Source organism: Seriola aureovittata, chromosome 24 (genome assembly GCF_021018895.1).
Source record: "Seriola aureovittata isolate HTS-2021-v1 ecotype China chromosome 24, ASM2101889v1, whole genome shotgun sequence".
In the NCBI taxonomy this organism is placed as follows: domain Eukaryota; kingdom Metazoa; phylum Chordata; class Actinopteri; order Carangiformes; family Carangidae; genus Seriola; species Seriola aureovittata.
In genome coordinates, this window is record NC_079387.1 from 4,181,014 (window position 1) to 4,207,873 (window position 26,860).

Sequence of the window (26,860 nt, forward strand, 5' to 3'; positions counted from 1 at the left end):
CCCCTCTTCCTCCTGGGTTTGGTGAGCAACTTATTGCCTGATCAATCACATACAGCATGAACGGACCGAGATCAATTAATAATTGAAAACAGTTAAACTACTTTAAGCGCTGATTGGAATCTGCCTTAAGTCAGAGGCAAGGCAGTGTGGAAGGGCAGCAGGTTAAACAGACATGATTAATCAACCCGAGAGCACTATCTGCATTCATTTGCAACAATGTGTGTGTGTGTGTGTGTGTGTGTTGTGTGTGTGTGTGTGTGTGTGTGTGTGTGTGTGTGTGTGTGTGTGTGTGTGTAGAGACAGTAGCTGGGTCTCAGTTTCATAATACATAGTAATTATAAGCAGGTTTTGATTATGTAGTGTCTTTACATTAGAAAATTAGTGACAAAATTAAGCACACACAAAGATGTTGCATAGTTGTGCGTGTGGTTATATATGCATCATAAGTATGCCAATATAAATGTGTTTTCTATTTGTTCTGTGTGTGTGTGTGTGTGTGTGTGTGTGTGTGTGTGTGTGTGTGTGTGTGTTCCCTGAGCCTCTGCAGGTGACTGTTAAGTTCTGTAGCAGTCAAGTTACACAGCAGAAATGATCTAAGGCATTGATAAAGCAAGTCCTCAAACACATCATGCAGCCTCCTCAGGCAAAGGTGCCAGTGCCCCTCTACTGCCATCTGTAGACGGCCTCCGCTCATGACAGATGGCTCCCACTGATAACTGCTGCTTCACTGTGATGCTCGCGCTGGCTGCAGCCATCTTCCCCCGAGAAGGAGCAGATAATCATTTCATCATTTTCTCAATTATTGACAGGCGCTCTGAGCTCCACTGTTAAGTTTCCAGTGTTGTAGAGACAATTAACATCCATTAGAGTATATTATACAGCATGTGTGTGCAAATGTGTGTGTGTGGTTGTTGGGGGGGGGGGGGGGGGGGGGGGATTGGAATTTGATCCTAACTAGACATGCAGCTCTGAGGGAGCTCAGATATGGCAGGCTCATCAAATATCTCGCCTCACTCAGTGCTGCAGCGAGACTACCGCTGCGTCGAGAGGCTTTATCCTAAAAATGACCCTCTCCCCACTGAGTTGCCAATCATTACTCATCACATTAAACATCTAGGGCACATTCTCAGCTCCAACTTGCTGCGCTGCCATTCAAACGCTCCCTTTTCTTTGCCCCAAATCCGACTCCGTGTCCGCGTTTTGTCTGTCTTCCTAACCATTCGCCAAAAAAATTCACGTCAGCACAAGATTGAGGCCCGGTCTCGTTCAGCTAACTACCTTTCACTTTAGCCAGCAGAACTTCCCGCCATGGTGTGGCATTATGGCGGCGCTTACAATAGACCAGTGCAGACAAATGGCATTTGATTGTAGCTTGACCATGCAAAATTTTACGGCACTGCAACCACCTGCAAGTTTTTGGTCCATTTCTACCACGTTATTGGGGTGGATGGATATCCTGTTCAGTCTGAGAAGCTCTTGTTTTGTTAGTCACCATGGAAAATACCAATATCATTGAGTTATTTACTGATCTCTGGTATTTCTTACCTTCTTAAACTCCCACCCCACTGTTTATCCCATCGTCGAGAGCGATGCCTGCAAATAGCATTACAGTACCTTAGACTGAATGGGTGCCATTCATTGTGAAACGGACTGACAAGTTTGACACAAACACCCATGTGTCCATTAGAAGGTATGAAGCCAATCTGTCTCGGAGCTTTGTCAGGAAATAGCAGCGTTTCTCAGTCGAAAGTTTGAATAAAAATATGAAAATTGCTCCTTTCGGCAGGGACAATGGGTCTTCTACTAGCAATAGCCGCAAACCTGAGTTATTTCTAAGAAGCTTCTTATTTATATACAAGGATATTTGAATGTAAGCTGCACACTGCCTTTCACATAAATGCAGTAAATGGTGACATACAACAGAGAATGGTCCTCAGATGCTATAAAAACACATGGAAATGAGCCACAGTGTGAAAGAAGCTGATGTTTTTTCAAAGCAATTTTGTATTATTATATCTCTCCAGTCAGCAAATAATGAAAATCCTTTGCGTTCTCTTGCGTTGTAATAACTAATCCATTTTCTCTCTCTCCTACCATCTCCCTCCCCCTTTCCTTCTCCCTTACAGCCGCCCTGCAGGTGTCCATATCCTTGAACAAAGTGGAGTTAAGTGTTGGAGAGTCCAAATTCTTCATCTGTACAGGTACACACACTTTCATTTTTTATGTGAATGGACTGTATGTGTGTGTGTGTGTGTGTGTGTGTGTGTGTGTGTGTTTGGAGGCAGGTCAGAGACGCGGCAGGTGGGTCTTTACAGCGGCGCTTGTGAAAGTCTGTTTGTATGTGCGACAGTGAACACAGCGCAACCCGGCGCTGTCCGTATGGCTGGGAGACTCTTTGTCCCAACGGTGTGACTGGATCCGCACAGGGGACAGCCCCGTCCCTCTCTTCCTGTCCTCCTCATTGTCCTCCCTGAACAGCGTATCAACACAGAGAACCCGGTGGCGCCGGTGCCAGTGGCTCGGTGGGGTGGCAACACACTCTGGCAGGCGGCGGCCCGCCTCCTGCTGGCTGCCTCTTCTCTCCTGCCAGCCCACTCAGCGTGGAGCTAACAGCCAAGGGAGTAGAGACACACTGGTAGGAGCGTAGGTCTAACGTGTGCTGAGGAGGTAGAATAGAGGTGAATGGCAGGAATTGAAAGGCAAAGGTAGAAGCCTCTCTCTCCTGTAGTTATGTGTGCTCTCTCTCTCTCTGTCTCTCAACCCATCCGTTTGAGGCAGACCATCCAGCGCCTGGTTCTGCTTCAGGTTTCCTCCCGTTCAAAGGGAGGTCAGTCCAAGTCAAAGTGCGTGGGAGGAAGTGTTTGTGTCACTTGTTGCTTTTCTCTTGCCCTTCTCCACCATGGACAATCACACCAAGCCCTTGCTGTTTGCCTCTTTTTTTTTTTTTTTTAAACCATATTCACATGCACTCCTGCCAACTGGAGCGGGCTGTAAAGCGAAGGCGAAAAAGCAAAAGCCATTCAGCCCGCAAACAAATAAATGAAGAGCAAGTCAATAACCGCGACTTTTTGGTTTTATAGTGCTGTGTCCCATTGTATGAATCATGTCCGTATAAATATGGATTAGAGAAAGGAGAGGAACAGAAGGCACAGGGAGGCACTTAGTTTTTATGTTGATTCATGGGTCGGAAGCTGTTCTGTGAGGGAAGGCAGAGCACAGAGGTGAGTGTGTTGTTGTTGTTGTTGGGAAAAAAAAGACACCTGGATGAAATCAATTTAACTTGTTCGATATAAATCTTTCTTGTCCGAAAAGTTTGCCAGGAAGAATTGGCAGCAGACCCCCCCCCCACTGAAGCAATGCTTAAACAAGCTGTTTTGGGTCAAGATGAGGTCTAACGTTGGTCACCATGGCAGCCAGGAGGAAGCCGGCTGGCATCACTTCTTGCTTGTGAATCCAGCTGAAGTATCGTTTGCTCCCAGCTCTTTCATCTGTTTTTCTTTCTGCGTTCTACAGCCCTACCTACAAATGCTTTAAAGCTCCTCCAGGTGTAGTTTTCGTCCGTAGCTTTAACATGACTAAGCGATCAAAGTTCAAAGTTTGTAAAGAACAGACAAAACACAGAAACCCTCTCAATTTAAATGAACCACATCGCTCGCAGTAAGAAGCTGATGGAGGAAAATGTGTCGATGATGTGATGACTTTCTCACGGTGCAGTATATTAATATCGACTTTTTTTTTTTTCCATTTTTCCATCTTTACCTCCTTCCAACAAAAATGATTTCTTAAAACCTTTCAACAATTTCTGTCTTTTCATCTGTTTTCTTCTCACACTACGTGTATTTTATGCCTTGACAGCGAAGTGCTCCAAAGAGATTCTTCTTCAGTGTGCTTTCTGAATTGAGGCCACAGCATTGTAGGAGACAAGACAGAAGGCTAAAGGTATTGGGGGGGGGGGGGTCAGGAAGAGAAAAGGAAAAAACTGTGAGAGGGTGGGCAGGCAGAGTGAAAAAGCAAACAAAAAGGGGAACCGAGTTACAGAGCAGGAGAGCAGAGGGCGACTGGAGGGATTGTCTGTAGAAAATAGTCGGGGTTAAGTAGTCTGTGACCTGCCACCTTGAGTGAATTTTTCCCCTCTTTGTCTTCATGTCACAGGTGTTTTGAAAGCTCGGGGACATCTCTATGACAACCGCATACAATGACAGACATGAGCAGCTTCTGCAGCTGTGATTCAAGATCAATATTACTGTTATTGTTAGTGCATGAAAACAGGAAGTAGACAGGCTTTTATCCACTATCTGACGGTATGTTTTATCCGTAGTGTTTTCTGCTGCAGGAGAGTGACACGTCGACGCATAGGATAGAATGATTGTCACCTTGAGAAGTTATTAAAGCTCTAAAATCAGTATTATAAACCTCTGTGCAGCCAGACGTGACTTCCTGGATGGTATGTCATTGTCTCGCTGATATCTGATACAAACACAGCCCCTTGCATTATATCAATGCCGTGGCGTTTTTCAGATGATGCTCAGCTGATTTTTTAAATTCTTCACTCGTACAGCTCTTGAAATACTCTTAATACTCACGTTGCATCCTTGAAATCACCCGGACAACAGTGTGGGGAAAAAACTTCCCAACAAATGCAGCCAATCGTAGAGAAGAAGAACATAATTATAAGACCTAGAGCTTTTTCTAATGTGAAATTGGTCTCGTGTCAGCGGTAAATGAACCTGGGTTCACGGCACAACAAATAAGCAGGTGGATAAACTGGTATTGGAACTGGTATTTAGGTGCGTATTTTTTATCCTCCCCTATGACCGGAGCGGCAGAGAGCCAGAACAAGAGCGGCCTCAGCGGTCGCACCAGATCCAGCAGCTATTATGTTTCAATGTGGTTTCATTCAGATGTGTCTAACTAGAGCAAAGCTAGGTCACATCACTTGTCCCAGCAGACCTATGTTTACCTATTGGCCAGATTAGAGAATATACAGAGATGGAAAGGCAGCTGTAACCGATAATTTTGACTTCATGTCAAGCTACACACACAAACACATCCACACACACATGTTATTCCTTCCCTGCTCAGCCCTTGTTTTCCCCCTGCTATCCATCTCCCTGGAGGCCTAAATCAATTACTGCCATGGCTCCAGTGCCAGCCACAGCGAGGACATGAGAGTGCTTCAGCTTGCGCTCGGCTAATTTTGGCACCAAAGGGGCATGTCTATAGTCAATAATCTGCCTTGTACAGGAGGCTGAGATCGCTTCAATATTTCCGTCGCTTCATATTGCTGCCCTCACTGCGAAGGAGGATCAGAAACATTTGTATGAGACACCTTCCAGACACGCTGAAGCAGAAATGAAGCCGAGAGGCGGATGAGCCGTCGGCTTTGTTGGCAGTTAGCAAAAGCAGACGATGAGTTGTTGTTGTTGCTGTTGTGCATAGATTTTTGCTTGCACCTAGAGAAGTGATCATCATTGTCTTAGCAGTCTACCGTCAGAGGAATCAGTCATTGAGCGCGTTCCCTCTTGCCAAGAATCTGTAATAATACCAGAGCGGTTTTGACAGAACATTTCCGCCAGCTATTCTTCCAGTTGTAAAGACACACAGAGGGAGGCAGGTCTGAGTGTGGGAAACAGGGCAGCAGTGCTACACACTCCCGTCTTCTCAGATCATCTGCCTAGCAAATAGCCTGTCATCGTGCTAGCTGCATTAATATGAGCATATTTAGCTGTCACCGCTGTCAACAGGCTGTAAAATGGTAAGAGGTGATAATGCAGAAATGCTAACAGATATAAAGGGAGATGATATGTGTTCTCCACATGAACCACGAGGCCGCGGCTGGGGAAGCCACGTGCAAAGAAAAGCAGGAGGACCGCACGTGCTGTGATATCAATTCAGCAACACTCGAGCTCGATCGCCTCGTCTGATTGGCTGGCCTCGAAAAACCTAACGAGCGTCAGACCCAACATGCCAAGGATGTGATGCTGATGGCTGCTGGAAACGTGATGATAATCGGTGCTAGCGTGCCGGGGTGCGAGCTGGAGCCTGCAAGTGTTTGTAAGACGCAAAGTGAGGACATCAAGAGACAAATCAGCCAATTTGTCATCATTCACCGTTTATGTACCAGTGTACTATCCAACTGAGAGATGATTATATAATGTCATGATCTATTTACAGGTTGCTGGACAAATAATGCCCATTATCTGCAAACTGCTGCCCCACAAGAGCACCACCTCCTCACAGTTACACCAGGGAGCTGCTGAGATGAACCACCACAACCCTCTGCTGAGCTAATGGAGGTTAAAAGCTTTGCTTAAGGGCATTCATTTAGGGAGAAGAGCTGCTTCCTCTCTCTCTGTGGGATTAAACATATGTGTCCCAACTGCATTATCTCTATTTTCTCTTTTTCTCTTCCTGTTTCTTTTTGGTCCTTAATTAAATCCAGAGACATGTCTCTGAGGGACTGGACAAGCTTCTGTTTATTTTCTCTCTTGTTCAAGGCTTGGGTGGATTGATAGGCAAAGTGATGTCCCTCCACACTGACAGGCAAAGGGCACCTGCTGCTTGCAGATGGCCCTTTCGTCTCCTGCAGTAGCCAGTAATCAGGGTTGAAGTTAGTATGTGATCAGCCCCCCCATTTGTTTCTGTGTTTAGCGCTTGTGTGTGTGTTCGTATGTGTGCCTGATCTTGGAAAATGAGAGTGGAATTTACAGCCTACATATGTCCCTGTTCCTTTATGGACTTATTAGCTATGTAAATCCAAGATTATGACATAATCATATAATTTCAGGCCGTCTGTTCCCTCGACAAGTTCCAACAGCGATGTTGGATGGTCCTCAGCTGTTCGAGCAGACCAGCAGCACCACGAAATACCTCCAACTCACTTATTTCAGAATCTGGTGACTGGCTGCCTAAACGGCTGCCTGTAAATCAGTCAGCATGGAGCACCCTGTCGGCTTACTGCCCCCTTTGATCTGTTTAATGAGGGTGGAAATTTCCTCCAAAAAAAAGAAATCACTGAAAATCGGACTCAATAGAAGTTTGCTTTCGAGGGAGTTGTGGCGAGAGGACTAAAATACTTAGCTTATACAGTAGACTTACACAAGACGTCAAGTGGAACTGTGTGCTGCAAGATGATCATCTTTCAGGCTTGCCTGGTAAAAAGGAGAACATATATTCATCATAATCAGTTCATTTTATCTCTCTGTCTCTGTCTCTCTCTCTCTCTCTCTCTCTCTCACTGACCTCTGTCCTAGCTATCGGTGAGCCGGTGAGGCTGGAGTGGTACAACCCGCAGGGCGAGCGCATCGCGCCCTCCAAGCGGATGGCGCTCCACACGGAGACGTCAAGGTCCCGGCTCATCATTTACAACGCCATCATCGAGGACGCGGGCATCTACCGCTGCCAGGCCACAGACGCCGGCGGTCACACGGAGGAGGCCTCCGTCGTGCTGGAGATCTACCGTAAGCTTGACAGATAACGTGCACAGACATACGCTCTTACACATTTACCTGCAGATGCTCCGTGTTTGCCTCCCGAGGAGATTTAGACATGGAGACATGAAGAGAATAAACTTCGCGCATTAGTGTTTGATCACATGGAAAGCCAGCTGATTCATATTCCTGCCCTCACCGCAGCCACAAGCTGTTAGAAATGTTGGCTCTCTCTGTGTGCATGTGCATTTTAAGTCCATGTGTACCTTTTGACTTTGTGTGTGAGCTTGTGCAAGAGAGTGTGTTCCACTCATTCTTGTGATTAAAGTATAATGACAGCTGGTTATACCAAGGGACACAGATCCTGCCAGGCATAATGAGGGATGTGGCACTGAGGCTAACCTGCCTCAGTGACCCGTCACTATTTCCTGGGCAAAACCTAATGTTACGAGGCAGGGGGGGTGGTCACAGAGACTGTCCCAATCGCAGGTTCCATCCTTACAGCGAGCAGTGAATTACCCGCAGTTTGCCCCATTAAAACGTCCTTGAGAGTGACATCCAGTTTAACTCCCACCCACTTACTCCTGTGATTTGCTGTGGAGAAGATTTAGAAAAACCATGTAGGACCAGAATAGTAGTTGCCAATAGGAACACTAAGGTCTCTGAGTATTTACTTTAGGGATTTGGTGAGTTTATAAAAAATGTACAAGGTATTTGGAAGACATTAAGTACAATTGAACAGTTAACTGCAAATGAAATATGGAAAATCCAATAAACTTTCTTTCAATGTTGGTGCACATGTTTAAAAGTGCCACGACAGTTGTGATGGCTTGTTTACTTCCACATCCAACCCCAGGCTGTCTATTTCTGAGATCTTTGCTAGAGCACCTTTCCCAATACTTATCAGCACCTTCTGTTCACAGGTAGCACAGTGACAGGAAATGGATTAACATTATAATGCATGCAAAAGACACACTTACACACACACACACACACACACACACACACAAACACGAACACAAAAGGATTACATAAGAGCCAAGTGAATTCTGAGATGTGAGTAACCCAAATACCCAGATACACCAGGAGTCTTCCCTAAGTTTAATTGGAGAAAACGTTGCGGTACAGGGATTTGATTCCCAGAGACACACACACACACACACACACACACACACACACACACACACACACACACACACACACACACACACACACACACACACACACATACACGCTCACATGCGCACACACACTCTGGAAATCATCACCTTTTTCATCCTTTCCCAGCAAATCATTAGGGGAGACATCACAGCCTCAATCACACCTGCCACCGCTCAGCCCTCACCTCACTGCAGCTCCAGCTCCAGCTCCCAAAAACCATTGTTTCCATGGTAACCGGGCGTCACTCAGCCAGGCCCTTGGTGTAGACTGCATGAGCAGCATGCGGATGAAAATCTGCCTAAAGCTCCAGCCAGCCATTCTGCCCAGGCACAGCCAGAGAAGACCAGGACACCTCAGGCACTGCACAGGCCTGTATGTTGTACATGAAAATAATGACCTGTGGGAGTGAAACCATTGACATCCTCTCAGTAGTAGCTGACATCTCTATAATGGCCTGTTATAATCAGCCTACACGGAGTGGTGTATCAGTTCTATATCAAAAACAGGGAGCTGGGACTTGGGTTAACTTCATACAAATATACAAAAGCTGCCGATATAATGTGTTTTTTTAACGATGCTAGTAGTATAGCTCTAGCGAAGGCAACATCAGTCGGTCCAGATTTTGGTCCCGACTAAAATATTTCAGCAACTTTTGGCTGGACTGCAATGAAATTCTGTTCAGACATTCATGGTCCCCAGGGGATTAGTCCCGAACACCAACAGCATATCACATTATTTACTTAATATCTCAAAATCTACTTGGTGAATTGGCAGTTCTGAAGACATTCACATTCCTCAGAGGATGAACTCTAATGACTTTTATCACCATCTGACTTTTCCGCCAGCGCCACTATGAAGTTCATATTAGTTGGTTTGAGTAAACTTGTTGTAGACTCAGTATTATTATTATTATAAGATAAAACCCTTGCTGTTCCACACTGAAGATGGAAATCTAAATAGTTTTACCTGAATGAAAACTGAAATGAAAAGCCAAAATTGCTTTAAATTAACTGCAGTAGTTTGGCATCTGAGCAGCCGTATGAGGTGACAGGAAATTCATAATAAAGTAAGCCAGTACAATGTCTGAGCCAGCTCCTTTAATTTCATTCCATTTTCATCTCAGTTTATTAATGGACAAAGCAATAAGGCTGCATAAGCCAGTTTTCCAAAACCAGTAGAGTTGGGACAGTAAAAGAACAAATCTGCATCCCATTTGAGAGAGGTCCAGGGAAATTGGCTTGTCAACGAATCAGACAGTTATCCTTACAGTGATGCGTATGCAAATGGTGGAAGAGAAACTCTGGAGGGCTGAATATATTCTCAGTTCACCAGTGTCAAATGTGCAGTAGAGTGGTGCTGTGGAGAGGTTGTTTCCCTTACCGATTCGCTTGTAGAGCAGTGCGACTACAGAAGAGACAGGAAATGGATACAAACAGGAGGAACAAGTGACACCAAGAAGTGTTGGAACCTGAGAGAGAAAGACAAAGGGAATGAAAGAGCAAAAGATTTTGGGAAATAAAAAGAAGAACACAAGGGGGGGAACTGTTAAGAAACCAACAGAGTGAATGACAAAACATGCAAAGGCATCCTTGAAGTTAATGAAGACACTGAGATGCCAGACACGTTCAAAGTCTGAGGGTGCAGTCGGGGAGAGAAAGCTCATTTTAGGGAGCAGCCTGGCATAAATCACACAGTAAAATGCTAATGCTGAAGCCTCGCTAACGGAAGGGACTGATACGGGAGCTGTCGTTGATTTATTCACACCTTCGCCGTACAGCATGCAGATGATAGCAGGTGGTTGCAGCGCTACCAGCGCCAGACCCGGCGCACATCAAAGCCGGCTATCTGAACGAGAGCAGGGTTCGAAGAAAGCGCCGGTCCAAGAACACTGTCCTCATAAAAGCAATTTGTCAAAACACCAAATGTTTGTCAAGAGGGAGGACGCAGCCTCAAAGTGGCACACAGTGGAATCTGCTATTCAAGCGCTCCTGAAGCCAAGATGGAGTGAATCAAAGGCTGCTTGTGTTGTTGTCTAATTCTGCAAACAGAGAGGCTGTAGAATATATCTGCTTACTTTTTACTATTTCTTTTTTTTGTCATGGGCATGATTGGCAGCAAGTAAAATGACCATCCTTCTGTCTTCTGTGGTGTTTCATCAGAATCGCCTTATCTGTGTCCCAGAAAACAGTCAAAGCTGGATTTAGCTTTTGTTTCATTTGATTCTGTGAGTGAATGCTGCACATCCACATTGTTTTTCAGGTGCCTGTTTTCCGAATACATGAAGTCTGAACTCCTGAGCGTTAAGTCATGTGACAGTTGTGCTTAACAATGTTGTTTTTTAGCCATTTTAGCAGCATTGCTCAATGGATGAAATTTGGTCCAGATATTCACGCCACCCTCGGGATGAATTGCAGCATCTCTGGTGATCCCCAAAGTTTCCATCTAGCTCCATCATCAGGTCAAAATGAGCAAATATTAGCACGCTAACACTTTAAACTAATATGGTAAACATGGTAAACATTATGCCTGCTTAACATGAGGATATTAGCATATGTAGTCACTGTGAGCTTGTTAGCATGTAGCTCTGAACTGCCTGGGTACAGCTTCTTAGCCTTGGTTTAAAAACATGATGACCCAAGCTCCATCCAATAAGAAACATTAAATATTGGCCATGTGTGAACTACAGTTATTCATTTTAGTGAAATGAAACCGAATCATGCACAAGATTAATACCTTCATTTCAGCAGCAGTTCTACCAAACAAGTGCATTTCTAAACCAAATATTTATTTACGACAGGTTCACTCTTTTACTTTTACTTTTGCTTGCTGGCTTTTCAGGGTAGGAACACATGCTGCTTAGTGGACATCACAACACTTTTCCCTGTATTATCAGCAAAACTAGCAAACTACCTTCTACACTTAAGGGATGTAAGCCAGACAGAAAATTGGAAGGAAATGCATTTTAAAAAGAACTTTTACCAAAACCCCAAAACCCTAAATTCTGTCTGGAAACAGTCATAGCTAACAGGACAGAGAGAGCACACGCCACAATTTTTCCTTATTTTCCTTTTGATGTTCAAACTCGCAATAAACCTACCGCTCTGAATACTCACAGGAAAAGAAAGGTGTTCAATCTCCATCTCATTTGATCTTGCAGAGAGGCTGACGTTTCAGGATGTCCAGTCACCGCAGGAGTTCCGCCACGGCGAGACGGCGGAGGTGGTGTGTGATGTCATTAGCTCACCAGTGCCCGTGGTGGTGTGGTACTACCAGGATAGGGAAATCACTGAGGAGCACCACAGTAAGTTTTCATGACCTTCTTTCATGATGAAATTTTTTCTTCACTTTGAAAACTGTTATTATTCTTTATTTTTTTAAATTTCTTGGGAGGTGTTTTGTTATCGGTTTTGATTGAGAGAGAGAATTTGTTTCTGTTATTGAAGAACTTCAAGTAGATTTTCAAGTACTTTTTTTAGAGCAATGTTTTTAAGATTCCCCATTTTGTTTTCTCATGCACGAGGACATCAAATTCACATGAGGACAGGAAACAGGTGCACCTTTGAAAAAATAAAAAACTCTGAATGGGAGAAAGAGTTAATAAAACAGATGGACAGATGGAGTTTTGTGGAGAGTATGTCTAAAATTTTGATCAAAGCCCCTGAAAGCTGTAGGATTTCTCTGTAACCTGAACTATTAATGACTAAAAAAGGAAGAATCAAAGTTAAAGTTTTGGGGTGAAAAATTGTCCTTTGGTATCAAATTGTATAATAAATAAAAATATGATGTTATTTTATACTCTTTTTTTGTAGCAGCATGAGTATGGTGTGTCTTATTACTAGCAGCATATTATTTTTCAAGGTTTATTTAGTATTTGAAGCTACTGAGGAAAAGGAAAAGTTTTAAAGAGTGACTTTTGTAATATAATTATTATTGTAGGTACTGGATAAAGTAGCTTTACCTGGTGTTGCTTTGAGTTACGTAACTGTGTAACTGATCTTAATCGTTTCACCAGTAGATTATGATTCTAATAAAAGTTTCAAGGAAGCAGCCACTCAGAAGAATAACATTTTGAATGTAAACCTGCCAAATACACGATTACTGAGAGAAAGGAAATCTCATGAGTCCCAGTTTACCCAATTCTCTCTCTCATTTAATATATGCGCTAATGTGCAAAGAATACGGTTCTCTAGGAAATGCTATTTCCTTCTTTTGTGTGGCTTCACAATAAGACAAGGTTATCAAATTCTACGAATAGAAGCCCCATCAGGCCCTGGAGGAGGCGTGTAACTTGGACAGAAACCATGTTAACAAGCGACTGTGTGGACTGATCACAGAGCAGTTGGATGGTGACATTCGAAGATGCTGCCTCGCATTAGATAAAGTGCAGACAAGTACACTGTGTCTTTTGAGGAAAAAAAAGGCCTCAAAATTGCTGTATTTACTGTATGCGCTACTGCTAACTCAACCTGTACAATCATATTGTCAGTCCGCTGTCTCCTGCCAGCTGATGTATATCATTTCTAAGGAGCTCCTCTGTAATCCCACCCTTTTCACTTGCTTTAATAGCATTAAATATCAGGAGGGTGGTCTCCTTAATTTGCAGAAGAAAAAAAGACAGAGATAGAAAGGCACTCAGAGGACAGATTCACTTTCACTAATATTCTTTCCTGATAGAAGGCAGGTGCAGTAGTAAGTACCAGCAGACCAGGATTCATTATATCCTCTTCTCCTCCTCACTGATTTACAAGTCTCTACACCGCTTCCCCATCCTCCTTCCAGACTAAATGTATGCCTGAACACTGATTAGAAAGAGTGACCCCTTGAATCTGTCACATTTTTAATTGAAATTCAAATCATCATTTGAGCGGTAATGATGAGACATGGAGAAGACGTTTTTTTTTTTCTTTAATCATTTCACTCTAATTACGATGCATGGTTATAAATATCTTCACTTGAGAGAAATGAGATAGAGGCCTCATCACTCCTGGCCAATCTCACAGTGACCACAGTGGGAGGGAGTGGGGACTGTTTGGAACTGTAATTGCGGGAGTGTTTATCCGTGTGGACTCTATCAGGTAAATGTGCCGAAGTGAAGATTGACAGTCTAACGCTTGAAGAGTGGAGATGGCAATTTTCTGCTGCTGTTTTCCTAACTTTCTTATCTCGCTTCTCTCTCTATCATACGCTATTGTTGTTGTGTCGTTTCCTCCTCCCGCTCTCTCTCGCTCTCTTGCTCTCTCTCTCTCTTTCTGGCTTTTTTTTGTTTGTTTGTTTTGTTTTTTTTCCCCTGTCTGTCCTCCTCTTCGCCCCGTGCTGTGAAGGCAAGTTCCAGGTGCTGGCAAACAACAACCTACAGATCCATCAGGTGACCAAGGCCGACGAGGGCGTGTACCGGTGTGAGGCCAGCGTCGAGGCCCGCGGAGAGATCGATTTCGTTGACATCGCTGTGGTCGTCAACGGTGGGTTACTTTTTGAGTCATTACTTGAAGATTTTTGATGATGATGATGATTTTTACTCTTGATACAGTAAGTCCTAAAGAATAAGAGCTTCGAGAGGCCTGTAACTAACTGTTGTGTAATGCAAGAAAATGTGAACTTTGACTGTTTACTGCACAAAAGCAAAAAGCCTCAATGGCTTATATGGGAGCCTGTGTGTAAAGGTTGAGGAGTAATTATAGAAACTACTGCAAAGGAATAAATAAATTATATACTGTATAACATTGAATTCTTTGAAAGAAATTAACATTTCATTTTCCTACAAAAAACGTTGTTTCGGCTACTAAGTTAGAGTCTCAATAGCCACTACCTTTTTCGTAGATTTTTTGTTTCACAAAGACATAAAATCGTGTTTCATGGCGTGTTTGCTTGATGTACAGTGCAGGTTCGACCTGGCCTGTACAGTATGTCTCACCTCAGCTCTTCCCTTTTCTTTAACTTGGATTTCATTGCAACAGAAATTGACAAAGTGAGTGTTAAACCCGAGTTTAATCTACAGAAACAAAATGGACCTTCAGAGACTCTGGCTGATGTTACAGATGCTACATTCTTGCGTGTGTGCAGCAGAGATCTTGTTGTTGTGAGGTCTGAACGTGCAATGAAATGAAGTCTTAAATAGCTTCAAATTGCAGAAAAAACCTTTGTTGCTGCTTACTAACCATGTGGTTTCCAAGTCACTATCAGCATACAAACCAAAACCTCGAAATCCAGCTGAGAACGGAGGGCCTTCGCTACGCCACTTTAATGGAAGCTATGCAAATCGCATAAACCAATGACGTCCATTTAGATTCCAAGCAGACACATGCTCTTCTCCACACAGTGTCAACAGATTAGCATGCATTAGGGATTGAATTTCCTCTGCATACACAAGTTTTGTTTCCACCGTTGCTGTTGTTTTCCAAACTGAATGCCACTCATTCTTTTCTTTTTTTTTTCTTTTTTTTTGATTATTCCGGAGCCTATGGTGCAGGTGCCCAAGGTCAAAATGCAATAAACCAGCAAGGTTGGTTCATCTCAATGGACGCAGGAGCAGCTGTGATTGCACAAGCAAATAGAAATAAATCAAAGTCACATTCTGCAGCTTTGATTAAATAACAATCATTTCTAAACTTGAAAGGAACCTGTATTTTCTTTCAACAGCTAATTTCTGTTATTTCTAAACATGCAGTATAATAGCCTCAAAACGTGTCAGTTTTCTGATGTTCGCTCGAGTGTCGGTGAATCCATTTCAGGGCTTGTTCATAAGTGTTTTTACTCATCTTCACTGTCAAGTGAATCTGAAACAACAGGAACCTTGCGGACCTTCAGTCGTAGTGTCAGAGCAGAGTTGTCAGCTTTGACGGATTGTTCTCCACTTACTCACCATTGCCGCTCTGCTCTTTCTGCTATCATTGGCCTGATTTTTTATTTTTATTTTTTTGATTCTCTTTATTCTTAAGTGTGATTAAAACTTTCAATTAGCGATGGCTTGGCGCTCTATGGCCTAAAAAAATCGAAGAATGTAATTCTAATTTTCTCATCTGTCCTCATTTAAAGTGAGTCACCTGAGACTGATGAAGTGATTGAAATGTGATTTCACTAAGGCCACAAGCGTCTTGTAACGGTTGAACAGCTGCAATATTGTCTCTGCCTATGTAATTCTCTCCCACCTAATGTAATATCAGAGCGGCCCTCTGCCCAAAAACTATGAATTGCATTCAATTTAGCACACCACTTACCTCACTTCTGAGGAAGATCTAATAAGCCTGCTCAATGAGGCACGACCTATTATTGCAGCAACACGACACTTGCCATGTGTTGCTGAGATGGGACGGTCCGCGCAGCACTTTGCAGCGCATCCTGAGTGGAGCACACTCTCTGGGGGGGGCCACACCCAGACGGAGACACTTGAAAGTGAACTTCACTTCGCCTCAAGGAGACTCAATCGGTTCATCCCTGAAGAGTCGCGCACTCAGACGTGCCTTGAGTCGAGCCTGAAGGAGACAAAATCTGATTTGTAGCAACACCACTCGTTCCTCATGAAATATGTAAAAGTCAAAGAGGAAACTAAAACAGTGAAACTAATGAGTTTTCTAATATGTTACCACCAGGCTAACGGATATGTGTCGCTGGTGTATGTGTACTTAAAGCTGCTATAATCAATATTTCTATTTTAACAACCGGTCACATGACTGTGTGAAAGATGATCATAGTAATGAAACCACAGACAGTTATTGTATTTATTTATTTAACCAGGAAAAGTTCCATTGAGATTAATAATCTCTTTTTTTATAGGAGACTTGTCTAAGACAGGAAGCAGCATTGATAAAAACATATTTACAGACAGGAAACACAATAGGAGACAAAAAGAACTAAAAATCAGGTTTAGAGCACAAGAGAGAAATTTAAAGGAGTCAGGTTCATAACCAGGTAAGTTGTAAGTAACAAAGGCATCTTAAGAAATCTGCCTCATTTTGGATTTAGTGTCAAAGCATTTAGTTCAGATTAGAGATGAATTCATTGAGTTTGAATTCCCTCTGCAGCGTATGCCATGCTGCCAGTGCAGAATACACAAAAGCCTTTTTTTCCCCAATTTCCATAAGGGCGTTTGTGAGTGTGTTAGTTCTCAGAAGGCAGAGTATCGTTCAACACTGCAAGTTTTCAACGGTCTGTACAAGAGTTAGTGAACAGCAGTATATAAGTGTCAGCATTAAATGAAAATAAACAGCGGACATATCTTTGCAGCACTTTAACCACTTTCCTGTCAACCAAATTTAAGAGTTTATTCCCCGACATTATCAAAAGAGGAATTTATTTCTGAGGTCAGCAGTGTTCCCGTGCTCCAGAGGAACCTGTAGTTAAGCCTCTGGCCTCTAAGAGAGTACAGAGAGCTGGTCTTAAGGTGACCGACATGGAAAGGACACTTTCTAAAATGTTAACTTACTGTCATGGGGGCAGGCAAATATCAACTGTCTGCCTCTGTCAGTAGAAAGTGAGACTATGTTTTGTCATCCACTCAGCTCTTGCTCAGAGCTGCCTCTCGTTTGTCAATACATGAAGTGGAAGATGTGTAAGAACAAGGGAGTGGATGTGCAGGGTGCTAAGTGGCTCCCAGTGTCTGTCCTCTCACAAGATCACATACTGATAAATCTTGGATCCAGCTATTTTCTTGTTGTACAGCAGCGGCCACTGTGGTCTCAGGAGTCTCCCAAGGAGTTGTTTTCAGAGCTCTGAGGCCTGTGATGTTAAGGAAAGCCATGTATGCATTAGCCTGTAGGCTTGTCATTTGCATACACAACCCCCATCAGAATCTAGTGTTTTTCTGTTTCCTGCCCACAAGCTAGAGGTGTAATTCTCTTCTGACTGATGGAGTGCTGTTCTAGGCCTGGAAACCGGGGAGAACTTTAATCTTGTCTGCTCTCTACACCACCAACATTATATTTAAGGGCTATATCACTTCCAGAATTCACTCGGATTCCTCCCTTTCTATGGTTTGCAATTGCAATGGCAAGGTGGAGCAGGGAGACACATCTTAGCAGAGGATTTCCAAAGGATAAGGGAGCCACAGGGGCTACCAGTGAATGTACCGTATCGACAACAGCCCGGACCGGCCAAACAACACAGAGGCCCTGAACACAATCGGATATAGATAGTGTAGATTGCTAGGAGGCTCAGTTATGTCAATGAGTGCAACAAGACTGTCCACTACATGTTTTATCAACCAGCGGTGCACAGTGAGCTGCTCTCTTTTGTGGCGCCTTGGGATTCGGCAGTGAGGTCCAGATAAACAAACGGATGAACGAAAACAACCTCTGTCTTACTCTATCTGGAAGCCAACCCCCCCCCCCCCCCCCGGAGGAAGAATAAAGAAGGAAGGGTGAGGACTAAACGGATGCAGCCACAGAGCATCTACAGGCTTTCTCCTCTCATCTCCTGAGGTCCAACATGGAGCGCTTAAGGCGTTCTTTGGTGCCAAAATAAGATCTGGACATTGATTCTTGTCCATACAGCAGTGGTGCAGTATGCAGAAGGCTGATCTGAGTGACAAAATGCTTCTTACTTATGAAGCCAGCAACTCTATGTATTCCATATGTGAAAGGGCTTTTAAAGTCTTCAGGTGGAGCTCAGCGGCAACTTTCTTTTAAAGACACAATTAGCAGAAGAGTGTTATTCAGTCAGAAGAGTTTTCAGCTCGGTGTTAAACCTGCTTCAGAGAAGTCGAGAGTCTTTTGTGTTACCGCTGAAAAAACATGTCTGACGGAGGTTTGATTATTTCATTCTACAGTTTAATGTGTTGAAAAAGGCGAAGGGCTTCCAACTGAATCATAAGAGTTCCCCTCTATAAAGTTGCAAATTGTATGTCTTAGTTACTGCACAGCCACCGTCCAGCTGTGTTGATTGAAGGCCGCAGAGTCCATATGATCCGCATCCCCCGTCGACGCTTGTTCTTTGGACACGGTGCGTCAAGAGGAAGTTTCCGACTACTTCAGCCACTTGTTAACAGACATCGCTTTAAGCAGCCAGGCGGAACACCGTTTCTGTCTGAGCGCAGCGCCTGCCGTATGTAGCTGTAACTGTGTACGTCTCTCTCCTTCCCCATGAAGTCATGAATATTCACGGGTCGGTTTAAGAAGAGAGCGGATTCTTTCCCATAAGCATGCAGGCGAATGAAGCACTGCTGACCCATTGCAGCCCCCCCTCCTCCAGTTTCCAGTGTATCATCAAAGCGGACCGTAGATGAGGATGAAGGCGTGCCAAGGGAGACGACCGCCCCGCTGAATGCCTCATCAACCTGAGGCCAAAACAGCTCAGTGTCTAGAAGAATCCACAGCATTTCAGGATCTGAGCTCAGAAGTCGCCACAGATGAGTCATGAGCGGCTGCGTCAACACAACGTGGAGAAGCGAGCTGAAAACAGCAGGACTGGATAGAGCATGTATCAAGTGGTTTCCAGTTAACTCTCGCTGTAATGGAAACCTGACACAGTTAGAGGATTTGCAAATATAATTTTGCTCTGCTCATGTTGTCAATAAGCTTTTGAAATTATAAGTGCTGTTGAACAATAGTGAGAGTTCCCCTCTCTGTGACACTGTCACACACCTCCACTGTTAGTTCAGTTTAACATGGGCATGTTTGTCCTCCCTGTGACATGCAGTGATTCTTCATCCCTGAACAATGAGGGGCATCCCATGAGATAGATAGATAGATAGATAGATAGATAGATAGATAGATAGATAGATAGATAGATAGATAGATAGATAGATAGATGTTGGTTAGCAGACTTTCTCATCTTTGGTAGGCTAACTGCTTCTCCTGCTTCCAGTTGTTTATGCTATGCTAAGCTAACTGGCTAATGTTGAACTACTGCTTTAATGACATTCACTTTGAATTGAATTATTACATTTTTTAACTCCCACATTCTTCATCTATGGCTCGCATATGCCAACCTTTTCCATTTTACTCCCCTCAATAGAGCTTAATGTTTTCCTTTTATCATTTGATAAAAGATCTCTCTCTCTCTCTCTCTCTCTCTCTCTCTCTCTCTCTTCTCTGTTTTGATGACCCCTCTAGCAACACTACTCGCAATTTGTTTCTATGGCAACTCACGGTGACACGAAATGGAAATAACTTCCCTGATCTGGCCGCAATCCTTCCGCAACACATCCACTTAATTGTTGGTTCAGTCACTCACACATAAGACCCACAATTTCCCCTGTTCAGCTGTCAAAGCAAACTACCAGCTGTGTCCTTCAAGATTTCTTCCGTAATTTTCTTCGTTTTTTTTTGCAGTGACAGTCTTCTCTGTTACATTACATTCCCAGTTGAATAAATCAGGGCTGGTTTGATTCCAGTCCTAATCTAGGATGCAAAACAAATCCTTAATAAGCACCCTGGAAAAGAAAACACTCCATTTCCAGTAAGTGTAATAAAGTTATGACATTTACCAAGAACATTTCATGACTTCTAAACCCCGGCGATCCTCACTTCATTGAGCCCATTAGCGCTGAACAGAAAACAAGTCCTCTTGCCCTCATGCATTTAAATCAGGTCCGAGCGAGTTTGTGTCTTTGAAATACGTTCGTAAGTTCACGCTAGTTGGGGACTTCTGTAAACATCACGTTATCTCCCCCGAGCCCTCTGAAGTTTCCAGGCTATGACTAATACATGAAGAATTCATAAAGCTTGCCATATTCCTTTTTGGACGCTTAAACCCTGTTGCTGATCTGCTCTTTTTGAAGTCTTTTCTGCTTGGCAGTGTGTCTCATTAACAGGGCTGTTTCAACAAGGCCCATTGATGTGGGGGTGCATTGCATAGGAAGAGGAGGACACCGGAGAATGGAGATCTATTGGCGTGGAAATCAATGGTTATCATGTCAGGCATATGCTCGCTCCTCTCATTCGCCGAGTCAGTGCTGCTGGAAAAAGGACTCGCAGTGTTTGATTTTTTGCTGAGGCCATTTTTATCCCTGAGAAGCTTTGTGTGCCGTGGTGTTTGTCTCATTCAGGCCTGTTTCCTGTTGTGTGTTGATTTTACGACAAAAATAGAAGCATTCATTCATTTTTTTTTTTTTTTAGCACAACAATGACTAAATGAATAATAGCCACCATGAGAGCAGACACTGTGGAATTTAAATGTACCATGACGTCTTATTCACTTACACAGAAATACACAATGGTGTTGTTTGTGTAATTGATCTTTTAAGAAAGACTCCAGTACACTGCAGGGTTTTGGTTCATTAGGTATCTGCAATGATGCTTTGTTTTGATTAGGGTTCCCTATTCATTATCCCGAGATGTAAAATGTCTTTTTTTATTTATTTTTTAATTTTTTTTCCTTCACAGCTTCATGCCTTCTTTTCCATCAAAAAAAACAGCATAGTAATGAGACTCTAAGCCACATGTCAAATTTAATTTTCACCTCTCATGCAGGTGTTTTTAGATCTATGTGGAACAAGTGTCCTCCAGGTGACACTGCTTCCAAATTGAATTCATTAATTCTCCATAAATCCCACACACACACACAAAAATAAAAAAAACGAGGGCTAGTTACAGTTTCGGAATATAAAAGAATTCAGCGTTGTCTTCCAGCAGAGTGACCTTTAATGCCTTTCAACCCTTTTTGTTTAATCAGAGGAAAACAAATGGCGCTGGAACAGTATGACTCTTGCAGCTACCAGTTACAATAACACATAATTAGTGCTCATAACTGTTTGTGTGGGCTGAGCTGATGTGTTAATATTTGGATGATCTTCATCTTGAAGAGATTAAATATCTGGATTGTAAATGACACTGAAGTTACAGTAGGTGCCTCATATAAACATGTTGAAGAGAGAGGCGTTTAGAGATTACACGTCGTCATCGTTTACACCTCGTGTTAACATGCGATCTGTGCAGAGATAGACACATAGATACATAATCTTGGTAATAACATCTAATCACAGGCCTTTGCAATTACACCGGGTATTAATAAGCTTTCTCATTATGTAGCTTCTGCACATGCTAAAATTAGAATATGCTAATTTTTAAGTGGACTTGGTGGACTAATTGATAGAGCAGGCTGTAATGCTGGTGTATAGTCTTAATAAACAGGGTTCTCTGTGGTTTTCTGCTGTGTTAGACATTTTTTTTTTTTTATCGTTGTATAAGGTATATCATTTTCTGATTTAGCCAAAAACAGACATCCATGTATGGTTATTATCACAATCTATATCAATATTGTGATCTCCATGTCACCCGCCCCTCCCATTAGAAATGCAGCTCGTTGGACCAACCATTATTTCACCCAGAGAGAGAACACTTTTAAAGGTTGTTGGCAGCTTACAAATGATTGGCTGAAAGCGAGCGCGTGGGGTTTTGATTGGATGAAGGCTAGAACGAGCTGCAAGCTGCAAGTAGAACTTTTGCTGAACTTGATTTTCACTGATGTGTCTGAACATGATTCGCTGCCGGCTCACACATCCAGCCTCAGGCGGCGGACTTGTTTGATTTTTCACCTGGTTTTGGAGTGTCATTGTTCTCACCTGGCCAGTGGATGTAAAACCGAAGGAGGAAATGCTCCAGAGATCCAGTAAGCTGCCCCAGACATGTTTGATCACGCTGCGAAGACTGGACAAGGCCACGGCAGATCGGTTTTAGTGGGAGTAGAAGTACTACAAAAGCACAGGCTTGAGAAATGGACTGAGATGCCTGATAAACATGCTTGTGCCATAAAGCTGTCATTCCCATCCCACTGCAAAGGGGCGAAGATGGAAAAAGGCTCGCTCTGCTCTCCCTTCACTGAATGACAAGATGATAGTCCTCGGCTGGTTGGGTGGCAGCAGCTGGTTGAGCTTTCCTGACAGCTCTCAGCATATACTGCCGTTTGTTTTTTTAACCACTGATGTTCCTAGAAGATTAAGACACTTTATTTACATATTCCTACAGCTTTACATCGTAAAAAGTCAGCTGTTGCTTATCTGCACGGCTCACAGCATGTGAGCGTATATTGTAAGCATAACATACATTGATTGAAAGAATAAATGCATTTCAGTTCATATTCATTTTGTAGTCATAATGAAAATGTAGAGTATATATAACATACCCTCTCGGTTTGCATTTGCAAGTCTTTGAAACCGCTAACCTCAAAATCACAGCGATGAGGCGCTTTTCATTTTGACACTGCAGGAAATCTGCCACGTCAAAAAAAGAAAACGAACAATGGCTGCAGCCGGAGCGCTTCACGTGGGGGTTGAACAGTTCATGCACAAAAAAAAACAAAAAAAGCAACAAAAATGTCCTGGTTTTCACAGATGCTACAGTCGCGTTTGATGTTGAGTCGCATTTTTCTTGTCATGCCATTGTTTATGTGGATTTAGCCGGGCATCTCTGAACCAGACAATAGTATTATGGTTTCGCATCACTGTGTTCAGCTCCTTTGTGTTTTTACCAAAGCTGGGTCAAAATGTTACTTGAAATCCCCATTGGATTACTAACAGAAGTAGCGTTTTCAGTGAGTGCTTCCAGGCCACTTACAAGGCCAATGTATTTCCATTTGAAAATGTTAGCCTCCACCCCTCTGGTTTCATAAAGACTGACATTTGTTTTGAATAAGATGTAGTTTGCATCTCTCTGGGTGTAATGACAGCGTTCCTGTCTGACTGTGTTTTTTTTCCCGCTCTGTCTTTGTGTCTGCAGTCCCTCCGGTGTTGTCAGTGTCCCAGCAGTCCTTCAATGCCACAGCTGACTACCAGGAATCGGTCACCTTCACTTGCATCACCTCTGGATCTCCTGACCCTGTGGTCACGTGGCACAGGTACCTTCTCCTGCCTTAATTGCTCCCGTCTCTCAGACACACAGCTCAGAGAGATATTGGGGGAAAAAAAAAAACAGCCTTTGAAAACTGGTGAGCCCTCAAAGATGAAGGATATACAGTCTAGATATACACAAGTGGACACCCAAATATTACACCCCGTACATGATTCAATTCCAAAACCACCAGTATTAATCCGCTGGTGTAACAGCCTCCACTTTTCAGGGGAAGCTTTCCACAACATTTCAGAACCTGGCTGCAGGGATTTGCTTCTATTCAGCCACAAGAGCATCGGTGAAGTTGGGTGCTGATGCTGGGAGATAAGAGTTTGAATCTAAAGTCCCTCCTAAGCTCGACTAGCTATTTTCAAACTAGTGATTTATTCCATTAGTAAATCGGTTGCTCAGTAGATTTAACCTACTTCCAGATAGAACATACGGGACATACTGTATGTGCTACCGCTCATAACCATTGCAAATGTATTCATCTACATCGCCCATGCATGTTTCCTTTACAGAGAGGGAAAAAAATTGTACATTTGTACGATTGTAATTTTTTTGAATCACAGATCAAGCAGATATTCTCTCACAGTTCTGAGGAATTTTATAGTCCGCCCTCGCACGCCGCCCTCAGCAGACACTCCATAATATCACACGCCGCGTAGCAACGGTGGGGAAAATTTGCACCTGGAGAGCATTTGATACCCCACTATCCAGTCTACAGCGCGCCATCAATGTAATTAGCTTGTGCCCACTTAGCAGGCAGTCATGACAGGCTGTTTGCACGTGGGCACCTTATTGGCATTGCTGTGTAGTTCACACTTTTTCCATGTACTGCTGTTTTGTTTTGTGTTATTCTTCCAGTTAATTCATCATAATGCACCATTGCAGTGTTTTCTCATATTTTAGCCCATTTAGTACAAATCAGTTGCTGCTGGCTGTTTTCTAAAGTAAGTAATCCATCACAATTAACAGCATGTTACATTATTTGCAGCATTAATGGTTGATAATCAAGTCAAATGAGGTGGCACTTACAATGCATTAACACACAACAATGATGTAACTTCGACGCGATACACGGTTGACATTGTTTCTGCGTTGACGTATTTCTCTCAGGTTTCTGTGAGTTGTTTTTCATGCTGTACTGAAAATGAATGAATGGAAATCAATGGCTGCCAGGAAGGGACTGCAGGAAAACGCGTTCGAAAATCAAAGTATGCTTTGAAAAATGGTTGCAGGTAAAATTTTATTTGTCGCGAAAGGGACGAAAGCGTGGGACATAGGGCAGCATCGTCCTTCAGATAACAATAATGTTAACTCCGGCTCCCTCAACAATAGCAGAGGAAGGAAACAATCAAGCGCTGGCTGGTAAAACAACAAACCATTTAAGTGTGAAGTCTCAAACAACTACACTTAGCTTTCATTAAAAGCAATTTGAAGTTGTTATTTTCTGTCTTTATCTATCATACTTTATGGTCTTTTAGTTTGAGTCTAGCTGCCTTTTTTTTGTTGAGTTAGGTTAGTCTGGGAATTTGCAGCCAAAGTGTACAGTTCAAGTGTAGAGCTTGGGACCAGCAGGTATAAACCAGTCAGAAATGCTTGAGTAAATGTATTTGATGAAGAAAATTGCGTTTTGCCTTCTGACTTGGTGACATTTATACATGCAGATTTATTTTTACGCAATGTCATGTCGACGCCACAGGTTAGTTTGAGCACAGTGTGTGAGTGATGTTGAAGGAGGGCTACGTGCATGAAAAGGTAAACAAGCAGATATTTGCATGTAGACACTCATCACCTTAACTAAAAACGTCACATATTCCAGCATTTAACCTAATGACAGGAACATTGTAAATCTACCGTGCATTACACTGTGAAGTATGCAGTCAGGCTGGAGGAGTGAATGCATCACTCCTGCGTTTAATGTGACATTTTCTCCAAGAGTGATGGAGACATAATGAGAACTGAAGTGTCAGTGTAGTAAGTTTGAAAGAGAAGTCGATCACAGCAGAGAAAAAAAGAAAAAAAAGCGAGGCACAGGCACATGCATCACTTTAGAAAGCACAAACAAAATTTAATGGCGCCGCACAGCTGGAGACAACCTCAACTTTGTAACCCTCATTCATCTTGCTCTCTAGGTTCCAGCCCAAGCAACAGAAATTATATTTACCCCGGGGTGTGTTACCTTCAGCAGCACAGCAAACCAGGAAAATGTGCTTTTGATGATTTAACAGCATGCATAATATAAACAGCAAATTTTCCAGCAGTGATGGGCGAGAGCTGACGTATTGATTCATTCACATAGAGACTATCTATAGGACAGCTTTGTCCCTACGTAATGATTCCCCTCACTGTCACTATTTTGCAGCACAATGGGAAATTGAGTTATATATGACTCTGTAATTACAAAAGGCAATTGAAATGAGAAACCTGTTCATCTGTGGAAAATGACATCTTTGTCTTTATGTGCTCGTATTACACACCAAGCCAAGATAAAGAGCCTTTACAGAGGGAGTTGTGTGTTGACACTGTGATCAGCCTCGTGTTCAAAGAGCTAGAGCTAAAAAACTGACCCAGAGATAAGGCAATTGAGAGTAAAGAGGGAATTTTTGTTGGAAAATGACCTTCCACTTTAGCAGAGCAGTTTATACTCAGGAAGGACAGGCTTAAATAAAACTGGATGGTGCAACACAGCTAATAAGACTCTGGATTCTCGGGAATGTACAGTACGTGTCACCTGTATAATTTGCACGATCGCTGCAATTCTAAATGTTTTTGTCCAACTAAAACTGTTTTTGTTTTTTACACCATTCTGCAAAAACTCCACCTAAAAGAAAACTCTTTGTTTGTCTCCATTCACTTTTTATTTTTTAATACATAAAGTTTAAATCATCCGTCAAGGCCAAACGTCTGCCTCTCACTTTAGAGATGACATCACTTCACCTCCGATAGACTGCGGTGTCAAATGACTGTCAGGCCTTACAGTCCGTTCTCCTGTATTTCCCAGGTCAGTAAGTCCTCCACGTCAGTCTGCGACTACAGAATTAAAATGCGCACACGGCAACAAAAGCATCGGCTTAGGCGTAAACAACAATCACAACCCAATTTAGTTTTTCCTTTGAAGTCACCTCTCCCAGCGATCCCTGGCTTCCCGGTTGCATTTCCTGTCAGCGCAGGAGTTTTCGCCGCATCCCCTGTGCATCTTGGGTAATGGACTACCTGTCAGCAGTCAGTCAGTATAATGACATTCAGTGCTGCAGCCCCGTCCTGCACTGTCCGTTCTAAAGATGAAGCCTCTCTTCATTTCCTCTTTGGCTCGCTAGCGTTATTATTACTTGGCTTTGGTGTTTCTTCCATCGACTTTCAATTATCCTCCCTCCCGCTTTCCCTACAGTACAGTGAAGCTGGGGCGCAGGCCCCGCTACACACCACCCCTGCGTTTGTGTCTGAATGGACAAATCTCCACATTTGAAATCCCTAAAATAATACGCTTGTTTTCTTTTTCCATTC

General features: G+C 43.1%; 1 protein-coding gene across 1 annotated transcript in view; it reads left to right on the top strand.

Moving 5' to 3' along the window:
• LOC130165256 (neural cell adhesion molecule 2-like) overlaps positions 1-26,860 on the top strand; it is a 368,403-nt gene that overhangs the window by 291,238 nt on the left and 50,305 nt on the right. The window contains exons 7-11 of the mRNA XM_056370357.1: positions 2,127-2,201; positions 7,254-7,460; positions 11,749-11,892; positions 13,913-14,050; positions 23,240-23,357. Of these exons, the coding sequence (XP_056226332.1) occupies positions 2,127-2,201; positions 7,254-7,460; positions 11,749-11,892; positions 13,913-14,050; positions 23,240-23,357 (682 nt within the window). The remainder of the gene's footprint in view (positions 1-2,126; positions 2,202-7,253; positions 7,461-11,748; positions 11,893-13,912; positions 14,051-23,239; positions 23,358-26,860) is intronic.